The following is a 24,001-nucleotide window of genomic DNA, read 5'->3' as shown; positions in this document are numbered from 1 at the left end:
CCAAAGTGGTGCCATGTTTTTGTGCTCGTTTTGTGCAGGTACAATGAAACATTTTTTTCTGCATTTGTTTTTGCGTTATTACAGAGTTAATACAGTGTTATTACAGTGTTATTACAGTGTTATTACATAGGTCAACCAAAGGTCACCCAGCCCCCCCAAACTGAACCAAAGTAGTGTCATTTTTGTGTGCTCGTTTTGTGCTGATTTGTGCTGCTTTTGTTTTTGAGTTATTAATTATTAAAGTTAACGTTATATTAACGTTATATTAACGTTATATTAACGTTATATTAACGTTATAAGTTTTGGCCTGAGTCACATTTGACGTCAATTTATCACATTCGAGAAAAATATTATTCAGCCATATTACCAAAATGAGATGGCTGAAGGTGGGATTGAACTCAGGTCTCCTCGCTGCAAGGTCTGCACGATAACCACTCGTCCACCGTGCAGCCCCAATATCACCAAATTATCGCCGTATTGCTTTCACTTCCCGTGATGTTATACATTTTTCACCAACCTAATATTGCAAAAATGCTAACTTTATTTTGTTTTGGTTAGCATGTTGGCCAAACAGTCAGGATATTGCTTGTTCTCCCCGTGCATGGCTTTTACCTTCTGTTAGAAGCTATTGGACTGAAAATGTACTGAATCCAAAGGTGTAATAATATATAAATAAAGTGTGGTGGAACAGCTTCCACTCTTCTGGTAGGAAATAAGAATTGGCCAAATTTTGTTGCTGATGTTGGACATTTACGCTGGAACAGAAAAGGGCCATCATCATACGCTTTCATAAAGTCGGAGCCATACAATTGCTCAAACAGAAATTGGAAGTTTGCTTCGGACCATTTCCTGGGCGAATCGAACTCGCCACAAGAGACTCTTATTGTAACGTTTCAGACTCGGTCGGGTTCATCTAAAAGGGGTGCCGGTATCTCGCCTGGGTTGGGGCATATAATGACATATGAATCATTGCTACGCCGTGGAGAAGGCTACTGTGCCCAGGACATCATACAGGAAATAAAAGTTACCTATTGGAGAGGAAGGACATTTAATAATGGATAGACACGAGAGTAAAAGAGACAGAAAGAACACAAGGAAACGGTACTTCCTCCTGCAGTGGGTTGAAAACTTTTCCCAAACTTTTCCCAAAATGAAAGGACGCAGAGCCGTTTTGATACAATTTGTACCTTAAAGATGCTCAAACCAACTTATGCTAAACCAGCGGTCTCAAACATGCGGCCCGCGGGCCAAATGTGGCCCGCAGGACACTAGTTTGAGGCCCCCGCCTTCATATGAAAGTTTAATGTTAGCCCGGCCCGCGCAAGTTTGATATGGATGCTGTATGGTATCATGTACCCAGAAAAAATTATTACGTTTGATTAATGTTCATGTTAAAGGTTAAATAACTGTTAATAGTTATCCTCCTTATCCGTGTGGAAGTGGTAAGTTTTGGGCTATTTAAGTTTAAAGGAAATAACTTGAAGGCTACCGTTTAGGTCGCTAGCTCTCTAGTTTGCGAGTTAGCATGTGTCTCAAGACCCTGCAGTTGCGCAATGTGTTGTAAATAAAGAGTATAAATGTGACTATAGTCGTGTTTTGTCATGTCTACAGGGCTCTAATAATGCTTTGTTTATTTTAATCCGGAAAAAATAATTTGTCTACCCACCAATTATATGTTTTTATTATTTGCCGTTTTATTATTATTATTATTATATTTATTTATTACTGATTGATTTTCTTTATTCTTGATTTGTTTATTTTTTTTATTTTAAGATATTTGAGAACAGTGGAATGTTTTATCAGAATTTCAATCAAACAGTGAATGACCGAATAAAGTGAGAAATTACTGACTTTCTCCTCTCCTTGTTAGTTAGCATGTCACCAATAATATACACAAACGCTTATTATACACCATGACATTACAATGCAAATGTGATGGCATTATTCTTGCTAATATACAGTAATGCAGTGCTACCTACCTCAGAAAGGTCAGCGGGGGTCAGCGGCGTGCATGAGCTGGATGGTGCTTGTTGCTGCTGTCCTTCCTCGAGAGAAAAAGCCAGCTGCACCAGCAAGAAGAGCCGTTAGCAGCAAGTGAAATCTATTACAGGTAGAAAGAATGAATGAATGAATATGATATGGATGATGTATCCAAGCTCAACAGAAGATGACCAGACTTTTACAACAAAGTATCACAACAGTCCTGGGGTATTCCTAAGGAGACACTAGCCATGTGTACATGGACCCAAATATTCCAATTCCATTGGGGTTATTTGCTCAAACGGAAAGAATGTAACCTTTGTATACACCTCATTCCCAAAGAAAAGTGCCAAAACTCCTCATGTAAACGTGGCTAGTGTCTCATCAGTCGTGAACCTCACAGCATGTCATGGTTAAATAACAAAAAAAAATCCTCAAAATTTGCAGGGCGGTGAATGCCAAATTGTGAATGTGAGGTGATGCATTGCATACGCATCCATCTGTCACACAACTTCCGGAGACAAATTCAGGTTTATTAAGAGGAGCAGTAGTGTTGGTACAAGGCAAGAGCTGGAGGGAAGCTCAAAACAGTGGTGTATGAAAACACGGTCAAAGATTTGGAGTTTGCATTCTCCCTTTTTGTTGTCCCTTTGAAAGATGGAAAGAATAAAAACCCATGTAGAAAAAAAAAAAACAAAACGTAAAACTAAATCCCTCCTCGGAGAGCTCCAAATGTAAACCAAGGATCATAAACCCGCTTATAGTCATACACAGTACAAAACATGCATTCGTGTTATTCCACAACTATCAGTTTTACAAAACACCGACTGCACAAATCAAACTCCTAATGAGAAAATAAAAAAATATTACACAACCTGTACACATCCGTCACAGATGTTACACGCACGACATACGTGGCTAGTCCTATTTATCAACACACTGAAAAACCTCCAAGACTCTACCGTTAATTTGTACACAAGATACAGTAGTTTTCGTCCTCTTGACTATCGGGGCCGTTTTGGAAACAGCCTGAGGTAAGCTTTAGCGGATGAGTTACAAAGGCTCAAATGAAATTAAGTGTGCTAAAATGGCAAAAAAATCCTTTAAAAAAAAAAAACAAGATTTAAAAATAAATAAATAATTAAAAGTCAATGCCTTATGTCAGGGGTGTCCAAACTTTTTCCACAGAGCGGTAACAAGGGATGCATGGGGTCACTTTAACATTCACTTTATTTAATAAACACTCTAAAACGACTCTAGGTGCATTTTCTTTGTTTCTCTGGTGGAATCCAGGTAAAAAAACTGCCATGCTTTTATTTTGTAAATCTCCGTCATGGTTGAGCTCTGTGAGCAACCAATTAATTCTTGTGTTGTGTCTTTGTCATTAGCTAACAATGGGAATTAATTAACAGTGTTATCGCAGCATCAACAAGTATTACAAGTGATTTTTATTGCAAATGTTGATCCAAAATCGAATGCAAAGGCGTTTGCGGTGGTGGGAAGTCTGAATGAATCGTATACATATAGGAAATATTTTGACCGTGCGGGGTCCCCGGGGTGAACCCTTCCCCTTGGATCTCCGCATAGTTGTGGTTGCTAAGCAACGCCTTGTCAACACCGACCGTTGTTAGCCTGTTAGCTTGCTTTTACGACTGTCTTAGTTATTTAGTGTTCGTTGTTATAGCGAATATAGTCTCTCACCACTCGATGTTACAGACCGGAATGTCCGCATGAAGTTTCCGAGATGTTATGGAGGCTAAAAGCTGCCACCAGCTAGCTAGTCACTAGCTTGCTAGCTAGCTTTATAACAGCAGTCGACTCCTTACAGTTTGTTGATGTGGTGAGTTCAGACCTCCCTTGTCCCGAATTAAGACAGAGTTCTCAGCAGAGTAATTCGAGGTGCCGACACGAGTAACGGTCGGGAATGTTCCCAACAAAAACTCCGGCAGCAAAGCCAGAGCTCATGCCGACCAATCGCGAATACTATTAGTTGGATAAGCGATTAATCATTGATTAATTGGTTGGCCGCACTTTGGACACCCCTGCTCTGTTGTTTGTTCTTGGAATTCTTAGTAAACACAATCATCAGCAAAGTGACAAAGTATTTGGGATCCAACCAAATTCCCTAAATCCAACATCAGAGATTTAACCCTTACGTAGTGCAACACAAATCAAACAAATAAAAAGTTTACAATAACGCAGAGACGAGAAAGGGCAAGAAGACCAATCAGTGTTCCCTTTTCTGCTTACGGCCGATGTCTACCTCGTCCAGCCCGGTGGTCGATCGGGACTGTTGAAGTTCACGCAGCTGGGAATGAGTGCGAGGCGGCTGCTTCTTCAGCTTCTCCAGGTGAATGTCAATGGGGTCCAGTTCGGGCTCGGAGGCCGGAATGGGCAAGTAGCCGCCGTCCCTCGGCAGGCACATACACCATCCTGCACCGGCCAGGTCCAGCTCACTGTACTTGAACTCCAGCTTCTTGAGCTTGAAGTCCACCATGTCGGTGGACTGGCTCATTTCCACCAGGAGGTTCCAGAAGACGCAGCTCAGGATGATGCCCAATAGCTGCAGAGAGACATGTTGCATTTCATTATTACATATCGTACGTCGGTTAAATCAGTAGCCACGTTTACATGAGTTTTTCTCTTTCCGAATGACCTTTCCGAAAGCAATGGTATACATGGAAAGGAATATTCCAATGGCGTGTCTACATGCGGCGCTATAATCAACCAGAATAGTCAATGGGGCATGCCCAGTAAAGCGTAAACACCAACATCACGCGATACCAACTTCCTGGAGTTTTTCTTTCACTTGTTGGAATAACTCCGTATTGCCAGTTTTTCCTTTGTCCAGTCTTGGAATTTAGTTTGAATCAAAAACAAACTTTCCTTGTGCTGATAGCTCGCCTCCATTTTTTTTTTTAAATGGAAGAACATCTGGAGCTGCGTGTTACGTCATATCTCAGCATTCGCTGAAAGAACGCACCCGGGAACAGAAAAAGATAAAGTTCAATCTTGCTAATATTTTATAATTAAGCTCGGTTTGGCACAGGACGGACCGGGTGTCGAAACGTGTCAGGCGTGATGTTTGAGCTAGTTTGAGCTAAAATGAAAGGAAAAGTATACAAAACTGTGGTGAGACCAGCCATATTGTTGTTCTACAGACCGTGCCACTGAGGAAAAGACAGGAAGCAGAACTGGAGGTAGCAGAGATGAGGATGCTGAGGTTCTCATCGGGAGTGACCAGGATGGATAGGATCAGGAACGAGTACATGTACATTAGTACATGAGCCACAGCAAGACAAAGTATATGTGTGTGAATGAGAGGGACCCAAGTGGAAGAGTGAGGTTACAGGGAGAAGAGATACAGAAGGTGGAGAATTTCAAGTGAAAAGGAGGTGAAGAAGCGTGTGCGGGCAGGACGGACCGGGTGTCGAAACGTGTCAGGCGTGATGTTTGAGCTAGTTTGACCTAAATGAAAGGAAAAGTATACAAAACTGTGATGAGAACAGCCATATTGTTGTTCTAGAGACCGTGCCACTGAGGAAAAGACAGGAAGCAGAACTGGAGGTAGCAGAGATGAGGATGCTGAGGTTCTCATTGGGAGTGACCAGGATGGATAGGATCAGGAAGGAGTACATCAGAGGGACATTACATGTCAGAGCCCTTGGAGATAAAAACCTCTAAATACGTCTAGCGAATGAGTTCATGGTAAAAAGCAAAGTTCAACTGCAGCTAAGTCTACACGGTATCAAGTTTATCACTGTTGTATTACTCCATGCTACTTTTCAAGCAGCTGGAATAATATAAAAAAACAGACTCAGTGGAACACTGAAGGGCTCATGAGAAAGACTTCAAACTGTGGAGTGTGTTCTTTTGTCTTTGAAATTACCTGCGGCAGCCCGATGGCACAGCACAGTGCAATAGTTATCCCGATGTTGTCACTCATCCAGAGGTTGACTGCATGGATACAGCCTCGCACGTGGATCACCTCCTGCAGGGTTTCACGCTGATGCACGAGGAAAAGACAGCAAGAGCACAATTTCAATTTCAAACTATGAATGCCAAAAAAATTATAATTTTGCATATGCATTCATTTTCACTTTGTGATAAAAGTAGGATGTCTAAGTGATACTCAATTTTGGTATCGGTCTGATGCATGCAAGCATGTAAGGATATTTTGGAAACCACCAGCTTTTTGGTATCGGTAGAAACGCATATTATTAGTTTTATTAGTGTAATTTTTGGTACATTTTCTTCTCATAATGTTATGACTTTATTCCCATAATACTTTGACTTTATTCACATGATACATTTTAGCCGACCTAATAAAAAATATATAAGCTTTAAATTGTTGTTTTGCTACTCTTAATAAATTGGGAAGACCTGTTTTTTTTTTTTTCCGGGTACTCCGGCTTCCTCCCACATTCCAAAAAAATGCTAGGTTAATTAGCGACTCCAAATTGTCCATAGGTATGAATGTGAGTGTGAATGGTTGTTTGTCTATATGTGCCCTGTGATTGGCTGGCCACCAGTCCAGGGTTTACCCCGCCTCTCGCCTGAAGACAGCTGGGGTAGGCTCCAGCACCCCCCGCGCGACCCTCGTAAGGATAAGCGGTAGAAAATGAATGAATGAATGAAATATTTATAAAATAATAATCCATAATACCACAACAGTACCGTATTGTGTGCTGATGAGAAAATGTAAGCAAACTAAGGCAAAATTTTGGCGTAAATTTTGTATGTTAACCGAAAAACACACTAACCGAGGTGTGTATAGATACTGTTGTGGCCATAACACACGCCAAACTCAACTCAACTCAACTCAACTCTGAACCCTCCAATGTCACTTCCTGTCCACCCCCCAATCAGCTCACCCAGCATCGGAACACATTTACAGCAACAAACACAAGCATTTGTCTTATTTCTGTCTTATTATGTCTACTGTATCGGGTAATACGGCTGTAAAAGTGACTATAGGGGTGCTGTTTTATGCCTAGAGGGCTCTAATAACGGTAGTAAAACTCATTTAGAAGGTCATAAACAGGTTTGTAATGCTCTAACGATGAAATAAATCATCAATAAATATCAATTAACTGATAAACGAGGAATTGCTGTACATAAAGGAGAAAAGAAGCTAAACATCATCGATGTGTATGTGAATCTAAACAAGCACCGAGTGTGTTCCCTACCTCCTGAAAGATCATTTCTTCTTCTACTGTGATACAATGTAGTTCATTACCTGTTTCACACAACCATCCATTGATGGAAACAACACATGATCTAATATCGCTCGAGGACACACGAGGAAGACACACAAATAGCTTCAATTACCAGTTATTCCACGCACCTGTTTATCGAGAGCCAGAGCCTTGGACCCACACAGAGTGTTAATGACCTCTCCTACCTGTGGAAAGAACCCACAATGAATGAATGAGACCATACAGAAAACCACTGGAGTAACCATCGTGTAAAAAGTGACATTCCTCCAAGGGAAGTGTTTATGTGTGCACCGCCAGCCAGAGTGTGAACCAGCATGCTGGAAAACCGATAATGGTGGCAACCTAATCTAATACACTCTTCTATCACTATATATATGTGTCAGCAATGGCCGAATGTTCCTTATTTCTCCAGCAGCGGCACACCGCTTCCAGAGACCGTATCAGTGCTTTGAGGAACAAGGATGACATTGGGAGCACGGAGTTGTCCCCTTGGGACGGCCATTTCATTTAAAGAGAGAAATGAAGTCTATATACCAGAACATCTCTGTCTGCAGGATAGCCACTGAGACTTAATAACAGTCTCTTTGTGCAACGTTAAAATAGAAGACATTTGTTATTGTAGACACCAATGGGAAAGGCGTAAAAAAAAAAAAAATGCGCTAACTAATACAAAATCCAATCAAAATAATTTGCACATCTTAAAACAACACAAGGTAATCAACATTTTTCACACACGACATAACGGCATGCAAAACAATGCTATTTAATGCTAATGTATAATATTGTATCTATACTAAATGTATGTTGGGTAATGTGTGGGCTTCCCAGCATGCCTTGAGGACTATATTCATTCATTCATTTTCAACCGCTTTTCCTCACGAGGGTTGCGGGGGTGCTGGAGCCTATCCCAGCTGTCTTTGAGCGAGACTTGTGGCCAGCCAATCACACGGCACATATAGACAAACAACGCAGAAAACAACCCAGAAAAAATTATTACGTTTGATTAATGTTCATGTTAAAGGTTAAATAACTGTTAATAGTTATCCTCCCTATCCGTGTGGAAGTGGTAAGTTTTTGGCTATTTAAGTTGAAAGGAAATAACCTGAAGGCTACCGTTTAGGTCGCTAGCTCTCTAGTTTGCGAGTTAGCATGTGTCTCAAGACCCTGCAGTTGCGCAATATGTTGTAAATAAAAAAAGTATAAATGTGACTATAGTCGTGTTTTGTCATGTCTACAGGGCTCTAATAATGCTTTGTTCATTTTAATCTGAAAAAAATAATTTGTCTACCCACCAACTATATGTGGTTTCTTAAGTTTTTATTATTTGCCGTTTTATTATTATTATATTTATTTATTTATTACTGATTGATTTTCTTTATTCTTGATTTGTTTATTTATTTTTCATCTTATTTTGTGTAGAAAAATAAAAATTAAGATATTTGAGAACAGTGGAATGTTTTATCAGAGCTTTTATTGTAGAAAATCGGAACCAAAGCACTGAAAAAGTTTGTATATTTTTCTGTTTTTAATAAATGCGTTTTTTTTTTTTTTTTTTTTTGGAAAACCTGATGCGGCCCAGCCTTGCCAAGACCCTAACTCCAGTGGCCCCCATGTAAATTGAGTTTGAGACCCCTGTACGTACCCATTGCCCAAGATCCTAGAGTGGCCAAGCCAGTGTCCGGATTTTAATGTCATAGAAAATCTGTGGAGGGAGCTAAAACTTTGAGTTGCAAAGTGACTATTTGGAAGGAGGGGCAGAACAAAATCCCTCCTGAGATTTGTGCACAAAACATATTTGATCTCGCCAGCAAGTATTAAGTCACATTTTGCTTGGGGATGAAATATTTACGTACTCCGATCAAACACAAAATAATGTATAAATCTCTCTCTGGACCGGTCATGTCTTTGTAAGGGGTAAACTTCCAAAATCAGGAGGGAACCCAGTACTTATTTCCATCTCTGCAGCCTGGCGCCAATCCCGTAAATTATGCCCCTGAGCTTGATAATCACAATGTGCACACATTAAATTGCTACACCTCTCTAATGGAAGATTCCACTTATGTGTCCACACCTGCTGCAGTCAAAGAAATGGACCCTGACAGATTAAATTATCACCATTCAGAATCCATCCATTCAACCATCTTCTACCGTTTATCCTGTTGAGGTTCGCAGGGTGCTGGATCCTAACATAGCTGACTTTGGGCACCAGGGGTACGACACCGTGACCTGGTCATATTGAGTGGGGCGATTCCGATATGTCCATAGGTATGAATGTGAGTGTGAATGGTTGTTTGTCTATATGTGCCCTGTGATTGGCTGGCCACCAGTCCAGAGTGTACCCCGCCTCTCGCCTGAAGACAGCTGGGATAGGCTCCAGCACCCCCCCGGGATGAGAAAATGTAAGCAAACCAAGGCAAAATTTTGGTGTAAATTTTGTATGTTAACCGAAAAACACACTAACCGGGGTGTACACTCACCAAGGTTCCATTGTAAGCACTCATTGTAAAGTATATGTGTGTGTGTGAGAGAGAGGGTGGGGGTGGGGGGGGGGGGGGGTAAGGTATGCATCTGCCTATGGTCCTATGCCATTCGCTTTGTGATCGCGTGTGGGGTGGCACAGATGGACGCCGCTTGAGCGAATACAATTAAAAGCACACATGCTAGCGGGAGATTCAGAACATCGCTATGCATCATAAAAGTTTCATCTTTATTTCTTTGTCAATACAAACCGGTGCCATGTTAGTAATGAAAAATGAGTTTGCTCTGTTTACATAGCATAAGAATGACTAAACAGCACAGTAAAGCAAACAATGGTTGGCAGCAAAAGAACACATAAGCACACATTACTACAACAACTGTTGTTCTAATAGAGGCCCTATCCTGTATTGCCAATGTTTCAGGCTTACAGTGTGTATGTTTAAAATGGTGTACTTGTTTTACATCATATTTTGCATAATTAATATATTTTTATCACAATACATCATTAATATCAGCTTGCTAATACATGTATTGGAACTAGAATTCAGCTCTGTCGCCTGTCTATGATGTCATCAGGAGTTGACTCTGTAGTTCTTTGCTAACTGACAGTTATGCCACAAGTATCATAAATGTTAACAAGAAAAAATTAATTTAATTTAATTTAATTTAATTTAATTTAATTTAATTTAATTTAATTTAATTTAATTTAATTTAATTTAATTTAATTTAATTTAATTTAATTTAATTTAATTTAATTCAATTCAGGTCTGGGTGAGACTGGGCCACATCAGGTTTTCCCCAAAAAAAAAAAAAACGCATTTATTAAAAACAAAAAAAAATTTAAACTTCACTTTGGTTCCAATTTTCTACAAGAAAAGCTCTGATAAAACATTCCACTGTTCTCAAATATCTTACTTTTTATTTTTCTACACAAAATAAGATGAAAAATAAATAAACAAATCAAGAATAAAGAAAATCAATCAATCAGTAATAAATAAATATAATAATAATAAAACGGCAAATAATAAAAACTTAAGAAACCACATAGTTGGTGGGTAGACAAATGATTTTTTTCAGATTAAAATGAACAAAGCATTATTAGAGCCCTGTAGACATGACAAAACACGACTATAGTCACATTTATACTCTTTTTATTTACAACATATTGCGCAACTGCAGGGTCTTGAGACACATGCTAACTCGCAAACTAGAGAGCTAGCGACCTAAACAGTAGCCTTCAAGTTATTTCCTTTAGACTTAAATAGCCAAAAACTTACCACTTCCACACGGACAGGGAGGATAACTATTAACAGTTATTTAACCTTTAACATGAACATTAATCAAACGTAATAATTTTTTCTGGGTACATGATACCATACAGCATCCATATCAAACTTGCGCGGGCCGCACTAACATTAAACTTTCATATCAAGGCGGGGGCCTCAAACTAGTGTCCTGCGGGCCACATATGGCCGTGTGTTTGAGACCCGTGCTTCCACTTTAATATGTAGCTGTTCAGTGATAATATAGTGGTAGCACTCACCTTACGGCGGACGCAGCAGGTATACGGAACCCCACATGCAAGTGGGCCGGTACCATTGCAGAAATGGTATTGATTGACTGTCCAGTCCTTATATTCATCCCCTCCACAACATGAAAACTGGAGCAGAAAAACAAAACAATTTAGACAGGTTTGTGATTTTCCACAAAAAATTGAACTTGATTATCCATCTACTGAATCCGTTCTGGTCCTGACCCAGTCCACCTTGCCCCAAAGTGCCACTCCCACTGATTCCGTAAGGCACTGCAGTGAGCATCCGTTCCGGTTGTGGAAACTTAAAGTTGTACTTAGACTTTTTCATGGGTAAAATATGGCTTTTTTCACATTGCTACAGTGGATATTTAATAACAAATAATATTTCAATGATACAGTCAGTGTCCAGCGTGGGAAGACCTTTCCCAAATACTGAAGGACGACTCGGTTTCTAATTTTCACTGTCAGGCGTCACCAGCTGTCCATCATAAATGGCATCCGTGCCATTGCAATTTGTATTGCTTTAATAGAAAATGCACCGTAACCAGGCAGCGCCCCGCATCTATTAATTGAGCAGCTACATGGTCAGCCATGACTAATCACTTTTTCTTCTGCATCTGCTAAACACCATGGCCAGGTTACTGAACTATAACACATCATCATTGTTGCTAAAAAAAAAAAAAAAAAAAATCACACACATACAGTGAAGAAAATAAGTATTTGAACACCCTGCTATTTTGCTATTTCTCCCACTTAGAAATCATGGAGGGGTCTGAAATTTTCATCGTAGGTGCATGTCCACTGTGAGAGAGATAAACTAAAAAGAAAAATCCAGAAATCACAATGCATGATTTTTTAACAATTTATTTGTGTGATACAGCTGCTAATAAGTATTTGAACACCTGAGAAAAACCTGAGAAAAATGTTAATATTTGGTACAGTAGCCTTTGTTTGCTATTACAGAGGTCAAACGTTTCCTGTAGGTTTTCACCAGGTTTGCACACACTGCAGGAGGGATCTTGGCCCACTCCTCCACACAGATCTTCTCTAGATCAGTCAGGTTTCTGGGCTGTCGCTGAGAAACACAGAGTTTGAGCTCCCTCCAAAGATTTTCGATTGGGTTCAGGTCTGGAGACTGGCTGGGCCATGCTAGAACCTTGATATGCTTCTTACGGAGCCACTCCTTGGTTTTCCTGGCTGTGTGCTTCGGGTCGTTGTCGTGTTGGAAGACCCAGCCACGACCCATCTTCAATGCTCTGACAGAGGGAAGGAGGTTGTTCCCCAAAATCTCACAATACACGGCCCCAGTCATCCTCTCTTTAATGCAGTGCACTCGTCCTGTCCCATGTGCAGAAAAACACCCCCAAAGCATGATGCTACCACCCCCATGCTTCACAGTAGGGATGGTGTTCTTCGGATTGTACTCTTCATTCTTCTTCCTCCAAACACGCTTATTGGAATTATGACCAAAAAGTTCTATTTTGGTCTCATCTGACCATAAAACTTTCTCCCATGACTCCTCTGTATCATCCAAATGGTCATATGCAAACTTAAGACGGGCCTTGACATGTGCTGGTTTAAGCAGGGGAACCTTTCGTGCCATGCATGATTTCACATCATGACGTCTTAGTGTATTACCTACAGTAACCTTGGAAACGGTGGTCCCAGCTCTTTTCAGGTCATTGACCAAGTCCTGTCGTGTAGTTCTGGGCTGATTCCTCACCTTTCTTAGAATCATTGAGACCCCACGAGGTGATATCTTGCATGGGGCTCCACTCCGATTGAGATTGACCGTCATGTTTAGCTTCTTCCATTTTCTAATGATAGCTCCAACAGTGGACCTTTTTTCACCAAGCTGCTTGGTAATTGCTCCGTAGCCCTTTCCAGCCTTGTGGAGGTGTACAATTTTGTCTCTGGTGTCTTTGGACAGCTCTTTGGTCTTCGCCATGTTACAAGTTAAAGTCTTACTGATTGTATGGGGTGGACAGGTGTCTTTATGCAGCTAACGACCTTTCTAAGTGGGAGAAATAGCAAAATAGCAGGGTGTTCAAATACTTATTTTCTTCACTGTATCATATACAGTAAAATTATTCTTGTATGAGTTATTAAAAAAAGCCAACAAATACCTTCTGTTGCACGTAATCCAAGATGTTTTTGAAATCCAGATCATCGTAATAGTGTTTGATTCCCTCTCGTATACTGCTTTGAAACAAGGCCGACGTCTGGAAAGAGTAGACAGTTTGGTGGACAATGATGTTACTTTCAACAAGCATGGAGGCAATTGAGGAACATTGAGGAAATGATAAATTATATGATAGTTTCTCCCTACTGTTGACGAGGATTATGACGCAAGACCACACGTGAAGAATCAATATAATAATCAAGATGCCCATAAAAATGCTGCGATGTTGAGGCGCCACAGCACGCTACAAAATCCTTCTACTAGCTTGGCGTTGACGTTCTCCAGATTTCCGATCAACATTTGCAATAAAAGAGACTTTTTAAATTATTGGATCAGATTCAGCCATACTTGTCAACATTTGCATTATAAAATTAAGGCCAATTTTTTGAAAAAATAAGAAATTCTGGTCCTCCACAAGAACTTCCACGAGCATCCAGCATGGGGTGTGATGGAGTGCTTCTTTTAATTTGAAGGCCTGACTTTACTGGCTACAGTAGGTGTGTCCAAAGTGCAGCCTGAGGGCCATTTACAGCTCTGGGCTGTTTTTTGTATTAGCATTTGGTATATTCTACAAATCAATTACTAAAAAAACAACTAAAAAAATGGAAAAAAGAACAATAAAGACTAAAATATAAAGTCAGAAAAGTAAGACAAAAATAGCATGAAGTTGAAATATTAAAGATTTAAATATGTATTTTCACAATATTGTGACATATAAACAAAACAAAGAATGAGTTGCAATTCTTGGAAAATTAGTTGTATTAAATTATGATTAAAAAAAATTTAGAAATTATGAGAATATGGACATAACATTACAAGATAAAAAGGTACAAGAGAAAGTATTTGTATTTTAAATATTTGAGAAAAAAGTGTAATATAAAAGAAAAGGTTTAAACTAATAATAGACGTTTTCCATCAAGCTAAGATTTATTTATTTATTTTATTTTTTATTTTTTTTTTTTAGCAAAAAGTGTGTCTTTTTTACCGAAAATGGATCAGAACCATGATACAAACATTGGTCATAGCCAACACAACCATTGGGAATGTCCTGAAGAAGGAAGAAACTAGTGGTGTGTTGGTCATGAACAAACGAGTCAAAAGAACTAGTTCTTTTTTTGTGAACGGAATGAACGAGATCACCGCCCCTAAAATACCCGTTCAGTCCGTTAAGTTGTTTTTTTTTTGGGATTGGCTGGAGAATATGTTCACCGTTCCTTTTGCAGGGGCGGGACTATCTGCGTGCTTGCCCGTCTTATCCTATGGTCACGCCTCGCTCTGTGGGTGGGTGGGGTTCTCGAGACCGAGAGATTGACCCACACTGTCGGTCACCTTGTTCATTCCGTTCACAAAAAAAAAAATCGTTTTTTTTGACCCGTTCGTTCAAGACTGACACACCACTAGTCATCACGTGTTGTTGAGCTGTTGATTCGGAACAAACGTGAACATGAGTGAACGAACTGACTCGACACGGCTGACTGGGTCTATGCACGTGAGCGAAATGAACGGATCTTTTTACTGAATGAATCCAGAATGATCCAGTTCACTGAAATAAACGGTTTTGTATCACCATTGGTGATACATATCAGCCTATCAGGAATCAGTTGCAAAGAGATGAGTTTGGAGTTTATTTTTAAAATCGGAAGAGGGTGTTTTGCTAATTGCAAATTCCGGGAACAAAGTGTTCTACTAGATTGATAGGGTTCTCGAAGCAAGTAGCGTAAGTCCAAAATAACTTGACAGTGATAGCTCTAACATAAGGCCCAAAAATTCAAAAAATCAGTCGTCAATCATAAAGGATTTGACTTCGCTATTCCAATACTTCTGGGGGGCAACCTGGGTGAGTATAATTCTTCCATAAGAAAACCTGCTTACCTTCTTCTCAAAGATGAGAGCGATGATGAGGGCGATAGCTTGAAGAAGTAGCAAAACACAGAGTACGCAAAGGAACTGTGTCGGAAAAGAAAAAAAAATAACAAAATATTATTTTATGCAACACCAAATTCCTGACAGATTTTGGACTACATTTTGGAATTTTTAACTGTTACATTTGTTCACTTCCTGCTTTCCTAATATAATTTAAGTTGTTTTTTTTACTTTATTTTACTTTTATTTGATTTTTTGTCACATACCAAAGTAGGAGGTGATATGAGCATCCAATACCATAATGGGTACCATAGTAAGTGTCAATATAGTGATATATATAGCACATCATGACTGGTTCAAGACTCTTCATCCTTGTATTTAGCAAACATCAACTGCTTGTATTGTTTCTTGAATTAGTAGTTATGATGTCTACTACATTGGGTAATACAAGTGTAAAGGATATTCAGAAGGTAAAAAAACAGGTTTTCTATGCTCTATAACTACAAAAATATTCAATTTATAAATTAGTGATCCTGTTTTGAAGAAGTAGCAAAACACAGAAAACGCAAAGGAACTGTGTCGGAACAGAAAAAAATAACAAAATATTATTTTATGCAACACCAAATTCCTGACAGATTTTGGACTACATTTTGGAATTTTTTAAAAAGTTTGATATGACATTCACGTCCATATTTAGCGGCTGACTACAATTGCAGAAAGACGCACATACTCTTAACTATCCTTACCATGTGCAACAGTGTTTTGTTGTCCCTGAGGGAGCCCACCATGCCCACAAGTGAGACTGTGAACATTACCAGGCCCAGCAGGATTAGCACCACAGCAGGAGCCAGGAAGAGACCCTCCAGGGTTCGATTTTTCTGCCTTTCCACCTCGGCATACACCCCCACGCAGAGTACACATAGACCCACCAGCTGGACACAAACACAAAACAGTTTGTTTTTTACTGTCACAATTATTCATATATAATTATTTAACCATTTAAATAATTGTGTAATACAGTACAGCTTATAAATAGTACTTCACTCTATAAGGGCTTTTCCAAAATGTATTAATAAATCAAGCTGCTTTATGTTTGAATACCGCATTTTTTTAGTTTAAAAACAAGCATATTCAACCAAATTGTAAATTCATTCATTTTCTACCGCTTTTCCTCATGGGGGGTGCTGGAGCCTATCCCAGCTGTCTTTGGGTGAGAGGCGGGGTACACCCTGGACTGGTGTCCAGCCAATCACAGGGCACATATAGACAAACAACCATTCACACTCACATTCATACCTATGGACAATTTGGAGTGGCTAATTAACCTAGCATGTTTTTTTTTTGGAATGTGGGAGGAAACCGGAGTACCCGGAGAAAACCCACGCATGCACGGGGAGAACATGCAAACTCCACACAGAGATGGCCGAAGGTGGAATTGCAGCCTCAAACAAAAAGTTATGTAACAAAAAAAAGCAACAGAAGAAATTGTGTATAGTGGAACCTCGGTTAGTGTACGCCCCTGGTGAGTGTGTTTGGCCTCGGTTTGCATACATTTTCCTGGATAGAGTACAATACAGTATGGCGTGCATCTTGTTGTGTTATTAATACACAGCGTGAGAACATGCAAACTCCACACAGAGATGGCCGAGGGTGGAATTGAACCCTGGTCTCCTAGCTGTGAGGTCTGCGCGCTAAACACTCGACCGCCGTGCCGCCCCAAATTGTAAATGTTTACCTAAATTAAACATTTTCAAACATAAATACAGCTAACTAAACAAAAATACAAATATAAGGCATTCAGGAGACGCATTCAAAGACGTGATTAAATGTAGTATTCTCCACTGGTCACCAGGTGTCAGTCATGTTACTGTCATGTTCAGTGAGACACACAAGCACCAGACTCGATTGCTGGAACAACAGGCACAATCAATGGTAATGGTTTTATTTCATTTGAACATGCATCAGATTGCAATTGAATGCATCACATAATCAGTTCCCAGTTCCACATGTCCAAAAGGAGTAGGAAGAAGCAAAGCTTATTAAATCCTACCCCTCCATCTGGTACTTTTACAATCAGTAACTGTTACATTTGTTCACTTCCTGCTTTCCTAATATAATTTAAGTTTTTTTTTTACTTTATTTTACTTTTATTTAATTTTTTGTCACATACCAAAGTAGGAGGTGATATGAGCATCCAATGCCATAATGGGTACCGTAGTAAGTGTCAATATAGTGATATATATAGCACATCAACTGCTTGTATTGTTTCTTGAATTAGTAGTTATGATGTCTACTACATTGGGTAATACAAGTGTAAAGGATATTCAGAAGGTAAAAAACAGATTTTCTATGCTATATAGCTACAAAAATATTCAATTTATAAATAAGTGATCCTGTTTTGCAGAAATCCACTTATCACTGTCCGGACTGGACCTAATTAACCTTGACTAACAACACAATACTGTATTTAATGAGAATCACTGTAAAATACACCTGATTTATTCAATGCTGTTGCATTGGGTTGTGTAAAATGGTGTAAAAACCTGCAAGTCTGAAATGACACACCATCTAAATTGTACATTCATGCATTTAGCTCATTTTGACATTGAAAAAATTAAGTCTGAAACAGCTATGTCCAGACTACATAAATAAAACAAACATGCTGAAAATGACAGAAATGTACTGCATTCCAGACTCAAATACACCGATGTGGATTTACATACGTAACGGCACTATGATCACTATGGTATTTTCCATCTTATTATGCAGTGCAATAAGCAATATGCAAATGATGAAACACAACAGACCCCCCGCTAACAAGGAGGGGAGTGGATAAATTATAGTTGACTCTTCAGGCGTAATCATGTCATAAATTATTAGAAAATGAGATACCATATTGACATCGACACTTAATATAAACATGTTCCAAGTGTGACTACGGCTTGTGTTTTCCGTGTTCAATAAACAAATACAATTCTAATGTATCTCTGTAGTAGGTTTAAGTCGAGTTGTTGCTTATTCTGGCAGAAGAATTACCAGTTACATTATGGAAAAAATTATCTAAAATTAATGCAGATTTTTCCAACTTTGCTGTTGTTTCCTTTAAATTATACTTTTTGAATGTGATTTTAAAAACTGGATGAACATAAAATGCACTAAAAAGTGAACTTTCTCTAAACTTCAACATACGCCACTGTTCAGCGTGTCGGTATTTTTTGCAAAACTTGCTGTTCTCCAACAAGAATAAAAAATAATCCTGCTCAGTTTTGCAAAATCTAGCAATTTTTCTGGTCTTATTAGGACACTTTTGGAGACCAATATGAAAGACCCTATTGTCTTTGGGTCAAAATAATCTCTGTTCAGTCTGTTAGAAATATTTTGGCCAATCAGAAACCTGCATTATAATGCATCTGTTAATCAGTACAGTGGGATTAGGGCTTTAATTAGCCATTATTTCCACTGTTGATTAATCTGAAGCTTGTTCAAAATTAAATAATAATACATTAAATAAATAATAAAAGCCTATATTTCTTATGGATGAATTGATTCGGTTAGCATCTGTTTCGGTTATAGTCAGACCTTGTGGAACAAATGACTCTAACCAAGGTTCCTGATTTATTTCTTTTTTGCATGTTTGTCATTCATAAATGTGTGTGACATTTCAAGATTTTCTGGAACAGATTTCATGGTTCATTCGTCACAGCAAGTCTTCCGGGTCCTGAAGAAGCAAAACAGCCTCCGGTCATCACACTACCACCACCATATTTTACTGCTGTATGATATTCTTTTTCTGAATCTTACTAGTATTACACCGGATGTAATGTGACACACTCCTTCCATCTATCCATTTTCTATGCCGCTTATCCTCACTAGGGTCACGGGTATGCTGGAGCCTATCCCAGCTGTCTCTGGGCGAGAGGCGGGGTACACCCTAGATCAGGGGTGGGCAAACTTTTTGACTCGCGGGCCGCATTGATATGACAAAATTTACGGGGGGGGGGGGGGGGCAGACTATATATTTTACACGTAACAGTCCACCTGGTATTATTGTATCTGTAAAATTGTCATGCAATCTGCTATTATTATTTATTATTTTATATTTAAATATTTTAAAAATAATAAAATACTATAATAATTACAATAAAATTAAAATAATTTATTATATTATTATTATGTAAAATATGCAAATATAACAATAATATTATATATAATTAATATAATAATTAGCATTAATATAATAATTATAATAATCATAATAGTTCTAATAATAATTATAATAATCTGATAATCTAATAATAATAATAATAATTATTATTATTATTATGTGCTTGTGTCCCTTTTTTCAGGAGCACTTTGTAAACAACAGACCATGTCAAAAAACGAAATTGATAAAACCATCAAAAGGTTGGCTCAGGCCATGATGCCAGGTTGTATGTTGAGTTTAAATGAAATACTTTGGAAAGATTGGGCGGGCCGTATTCAAACACTTGGCGGGCCGGATGTGGCCCCCGGGCCGTAGTTTGCCCACCCCTGCCCTAGACTGTTCACCAGCCAATCACAGGGCACATATAAACAAACCAACAATCATTTACACTCAGCTTTGGACAATTTCCGCAACTCTTGGTTAAAAAAAAAGATATTTTTTGACATTAAAAATAGTGGACTATTAATTCAAAGACCTTGTATGGCTTATGTGAAGGAGCAGCAAAAAGAAAATAAACAGTTGCTTTCCTGTTATTGATTTTCAATTGAGCACACAAGCAATTTCCCTTTTGACTTCAGTTTATCTACTTCACCTTCATTTATTGCTCACATTCCTCCATAAAGCATTGGCCAATACATTTAGCTTCATTCCCGCATCCAACGTCAGCCTTCTTACCGACACTGCAACGTAGGTAAAAAAATAAAAAAAAGAGAGACTAACAGACTCCGTGGTGATTGATCCAATCGATTCCAGAATGGGGCACAACTAAAATAGTACCTTTGAATAAACTATCAATCATCAAGGTTGAGTTGTAGAGGATTGATTGCCTTGTGGCTTAAACTAACCGACAGCATGGATTCCTAAAAACTGCACACTTTGCCAGTTAATAATGAAATGGAAGGCACACAGTTGGGGTTTCTCTTACATTATAGTCATAAAAAAGTAAGGTCGTTTGTTGTTTGTTTGTCCCATCACTTCTATTGTGCTGATGATTTCCATTGTGAAATCTGTGGTGGTTTTACTAGCCACCAATGGATTTGGCTCTTTTTTTTATTTTTTATTTTTATTGTGACAATTTCGTACAGAAGGTGACATTGTACCTCTGCTTCTTAGTACACCTCATACGTACCACATAAAAAGATATTCAGATAGTCATACGCATGTTGGCCTATCAAACGGCCTGAAAAAGCAACAACTGACTTGGTCATGCATTATTACACATGACAGTATTGAAATATTAGATGTACAATGACCTGTACATTAAAGCTGTAACAAGAAATTGATCATTCATCAATTATCTAATTAATTGACAGATTTTAAATTATATTAATTATATATAATATTATTGTTATATTTGCATATTTTACATAATAATAATATAATAATTCTTATTTTATTTTTTTGTAATTATTATAATATTTTATTATTTTTAAAATATTTAAATATAAATATAAAATAATAAATAATAATAGCAGATTGCATGACAATTTTACAGATACAATAATACCAGGTGGACTGTTACGTGTAAAATATATAGTCTGCCCCCCCCGTAAATTTTGTCATATCAATGCGAGTCAAAAAGTTTGCCCACCCCTGGTATAGAAAGTGGATGGACTTTTTTTTACAGCATATTTTAACCAGAATACAGAATGAGACTGTTTTCGTACAACACAAGTATAAACGGGATTTTAGTTGGTGTCAAACAGTGACACTGTTTAAAACTCATTCAGAAAACACAACATCTCATGTCTTTGGAAACAAAAATAAATATTGAGCCACACAGCTCGGAGACCCGGGTTTGATTCCCCTTGGGTTTTCTCCGGGTACTCCGGTTTCCTCCCACATTCCAAAAACATGCTAGGTTAATTGGCGACTCCAAATTGTCCATAGGTATGAATGTGAGTGTGAATGGTTGTTTGTCTATATGTGCCCTGTGATTGGCTGGCCACCAGTCCAGGGTGCTCCCCGCCTCTGACGGTGACGAACATGGTTGCTGTTATGTTTGTTGTGCCGCCCGTGTGTCCTGTTTTAAACTTTATTCTGACCTGAACACATCATTAGCAGTGCAATTCCACATTTAAATGTATCATATCATCAAAAAATGTCATTATTAGTCAATGACAACGCAACTGTTTTTCAAATAAAACAAATTTCAACAATTTTCAAATAAAAAAAAATTATATTACGGGAATAAAAAAAATCCAAACCTAACTTAACTGAGCTAAAGTGAGATCCATCAGTCAGGAAAATGTTATAAAGCCATTTCTAAGACGCTGGGACTCCATCAAACCACAGCGAGAGCCATTATTCACAAATGGTGAAAACATGGAACAGTGGTTCGTAAACGTGATGCGTTTCTAGGTCTAACAGGTTCAAACATAATGGAAGGGTGTAGCAATGCGGCCAAATACCTGTCATGAATGGGCTTTGTAAATGGATGTAATTATCACAAAAGGGAACTCTCAAGTCCCAGCAGAACTATGTTAGTAATGTTTTGGAGTCATTTTCAGCAATATTGAGATAAAATGTGATGCTGCAAATGGATCAATATTCTGCACATGTTCCTGAAGATAGATTAGATGCAGATGGGTTAAGTTTGTTATTTACAATTAACCTGATGAAGACTAAGAATGAATTGTCCTGACATTTTGCCCATTAAATGACTCGTATTATATATATTTATTGGTCCAAACAACAACAAAAAACATATTTTGGGCGTCTTTTATTTTGTGTCGGCAGCACCAAAAAAAGAGCATCATCTTCCCTTTAAGAGGTCCAACGCCCTGCACCACGGTGCTGTTGATTAGCCGGCGGTGATGCTAACGATGCCAAACGCTACGAACAATAACTGATCTTCATATTGCACATTATCCAGCAATGAATAAAACGTGTTGAAGGTTTACGAATAACCACCATTTGTAGAGATTTCTAGAGTATACATTTACACAGAGAGATGATCATTCAGTGGCTAGCTAGCAAGACCCCGGAGGTGTACATACAAAATCCCGTTAGCAAACATGGCGATTTAAGTTGACACAAACAAAGCGTGAAGACACAGGATGAAATGGGTTATAGCATTGCGATAAGCACAATAATAAACATAATCATTCGCGTTATTCAGGACAACGTGTTTAATATCGATGTAGAATCTTTATATATATCATATCATATACGGTAACGCTGCCTAATCGTGGACTCTGCTTTCATAACTATACAATAAACGTGGGTTAAAATGTGAGGTATTAAGACTTGTTGGGTTATGCCGAATAATATGATAACTAATCCGGATTCATAATCGACACAAATGCGTCTTGTAAAACTTATATGTATGCCTTTAGAAGACCATTGTTTAAAAGCACGTATTCCCAATTGTAGTCTGGTGTACTATTTGGGTGGTTCGCGTTGACAATGTAGAGCCACGTCGCAAGTGATTGTTTTACCAATTGGGTGTTAATATGAAATTAAATGAAGAACACTTACCGAAAAAAGCATCGAATAGACATTTAGGGTGAATTTGATGAAGTAGTAGAAGTGGTTGCTTTTCCTCAATTCAGAGTAGGGAGGCATGGCCGCTTGTGTTGGTGAAGCTAGCAAGGTAGCCCCCAAACTATCCCTTCGATAAGTTCTAGCGATTGCAAGGTACTGACAAGAAAAAACAAATAAGTGACCGTTACAAGATTAACCGCATTTTTCGAGCGAGTGATGTATTTTTTCTTTCAAACTATATCGGCTCATTTCACACCGTGGCAACAACACCACTTCCGTGCAGCCGGCTTTGTTTTGACTACATTCTTAAAGAGACAGTACACTCAAAAAACACTCCGGTTAACTAAGCGTTTGTGGTACGCTATTTGTAGTAAAGATTTATATGCATGATACATTTTTAGCATTTCAGCCATGATATTACAAGATAGCTCACTGTATTAAAAGATTAATATTTATGAGAGCCATATCACCGGATGTGGGACAACTCTCACAAAATAACCTTACATTTCGTTTTTTCCACTTTGAATCTGATAATACACAATTGGCCCAAATGTGTCTGGGAAACATTTATGTAAGTGAGTTTTTAGAAAGAATTATAACTGTGATCCAATCAATTTTGCATTAAAATATATTTGTATAAAAATAAACACACAGTGGTCCCTTGTCACTTTGTTGCCCCACTCTAATCACATTTTTTAAAAAGTATTTTTTATTAATAAATCACATTATCGTACTGTCATATTAGTTAAAATGCATATTGAAGCAAATGTTACATATTTTTGCCTAAATTAAGTATTTTCAAGGCTAAGTGAACTAAAATACAAAATACTATCCTATATACTAAATATATAAAAAAAACTATATACTAAAATACTATAAAGGCATCTATCCACAGGACACTTTGCTGTGAATGATATGTAGCATTCCACAGTGTTACTAACACACAAACACCAGACTTGATTGTCGGAACAACAGGCTTTTATTACACAAAATAATTGCTAATGACTTGTATTTTTTATGTACGTATATTTATAATATCAACCTCTCATTAAAAG

At 38.3% G+C, this 24,001-nt stretch overlaps 1 protein-coding gene across 1 annotated transcript; it reads right to left on the bottom strand.

Annotated features, from left to right (window-relative positions):
* Positions 1–2,492: 2,492 nt before the first annotated feature.
* LOC131128558 (tetraspanin-15) lies at positions 2,493–23,252 on the bottom strand. The gene is made up of 8 exons (XM_058071500.2): positions 22,941–23,252; positions 16,003–16,188; positions 15,266–15,340; positions 13,338–13,433; positions 11,221–11,337; positions 7,328–7,384; positions 5,870–5,986; positions 2,493–4,543 (listed from the first exon to the last, which is right to left on the bottom strand). The coding sequence occupies exons 1-8, from the start codon at positions 23,025–23,027 to the stop codon at positions 4,208–4,210; spliced, it is 1,071 nt and encodes a 356-aa protein (XP_057927483.2). The 5' UTR covers positions 23,028–23,252; the 3' UTR covers positions 2,493–4,207.
* Positions 23,253–24,001: the final 749 nt, after the last annotated feature.

The sequence above is a fragment of the Doryrhamphus excisus genome, linkage group LG3, assembly GCF_037039965.1.
Source record: "Doryrhamphus excisus strain RoL-2023G ecotype Guam linkage group LG3, RoL_Dexc_Guam_v1.1, whole genome shotgun sequence".
Taxonomy (NCBI): domain Eukaryota; kingdom Metazoa; phylum Chordata; class Actinopteri; order Syngnathiformes; family Syngnathidae; genus Doryrhamphus; species Doryrhamphus excisus.
The sequence above is the reverse complement of the archived record's forward strand: the minus strand, read 5'-3'. Positions and strand labels throughout refer to the sequence as shown.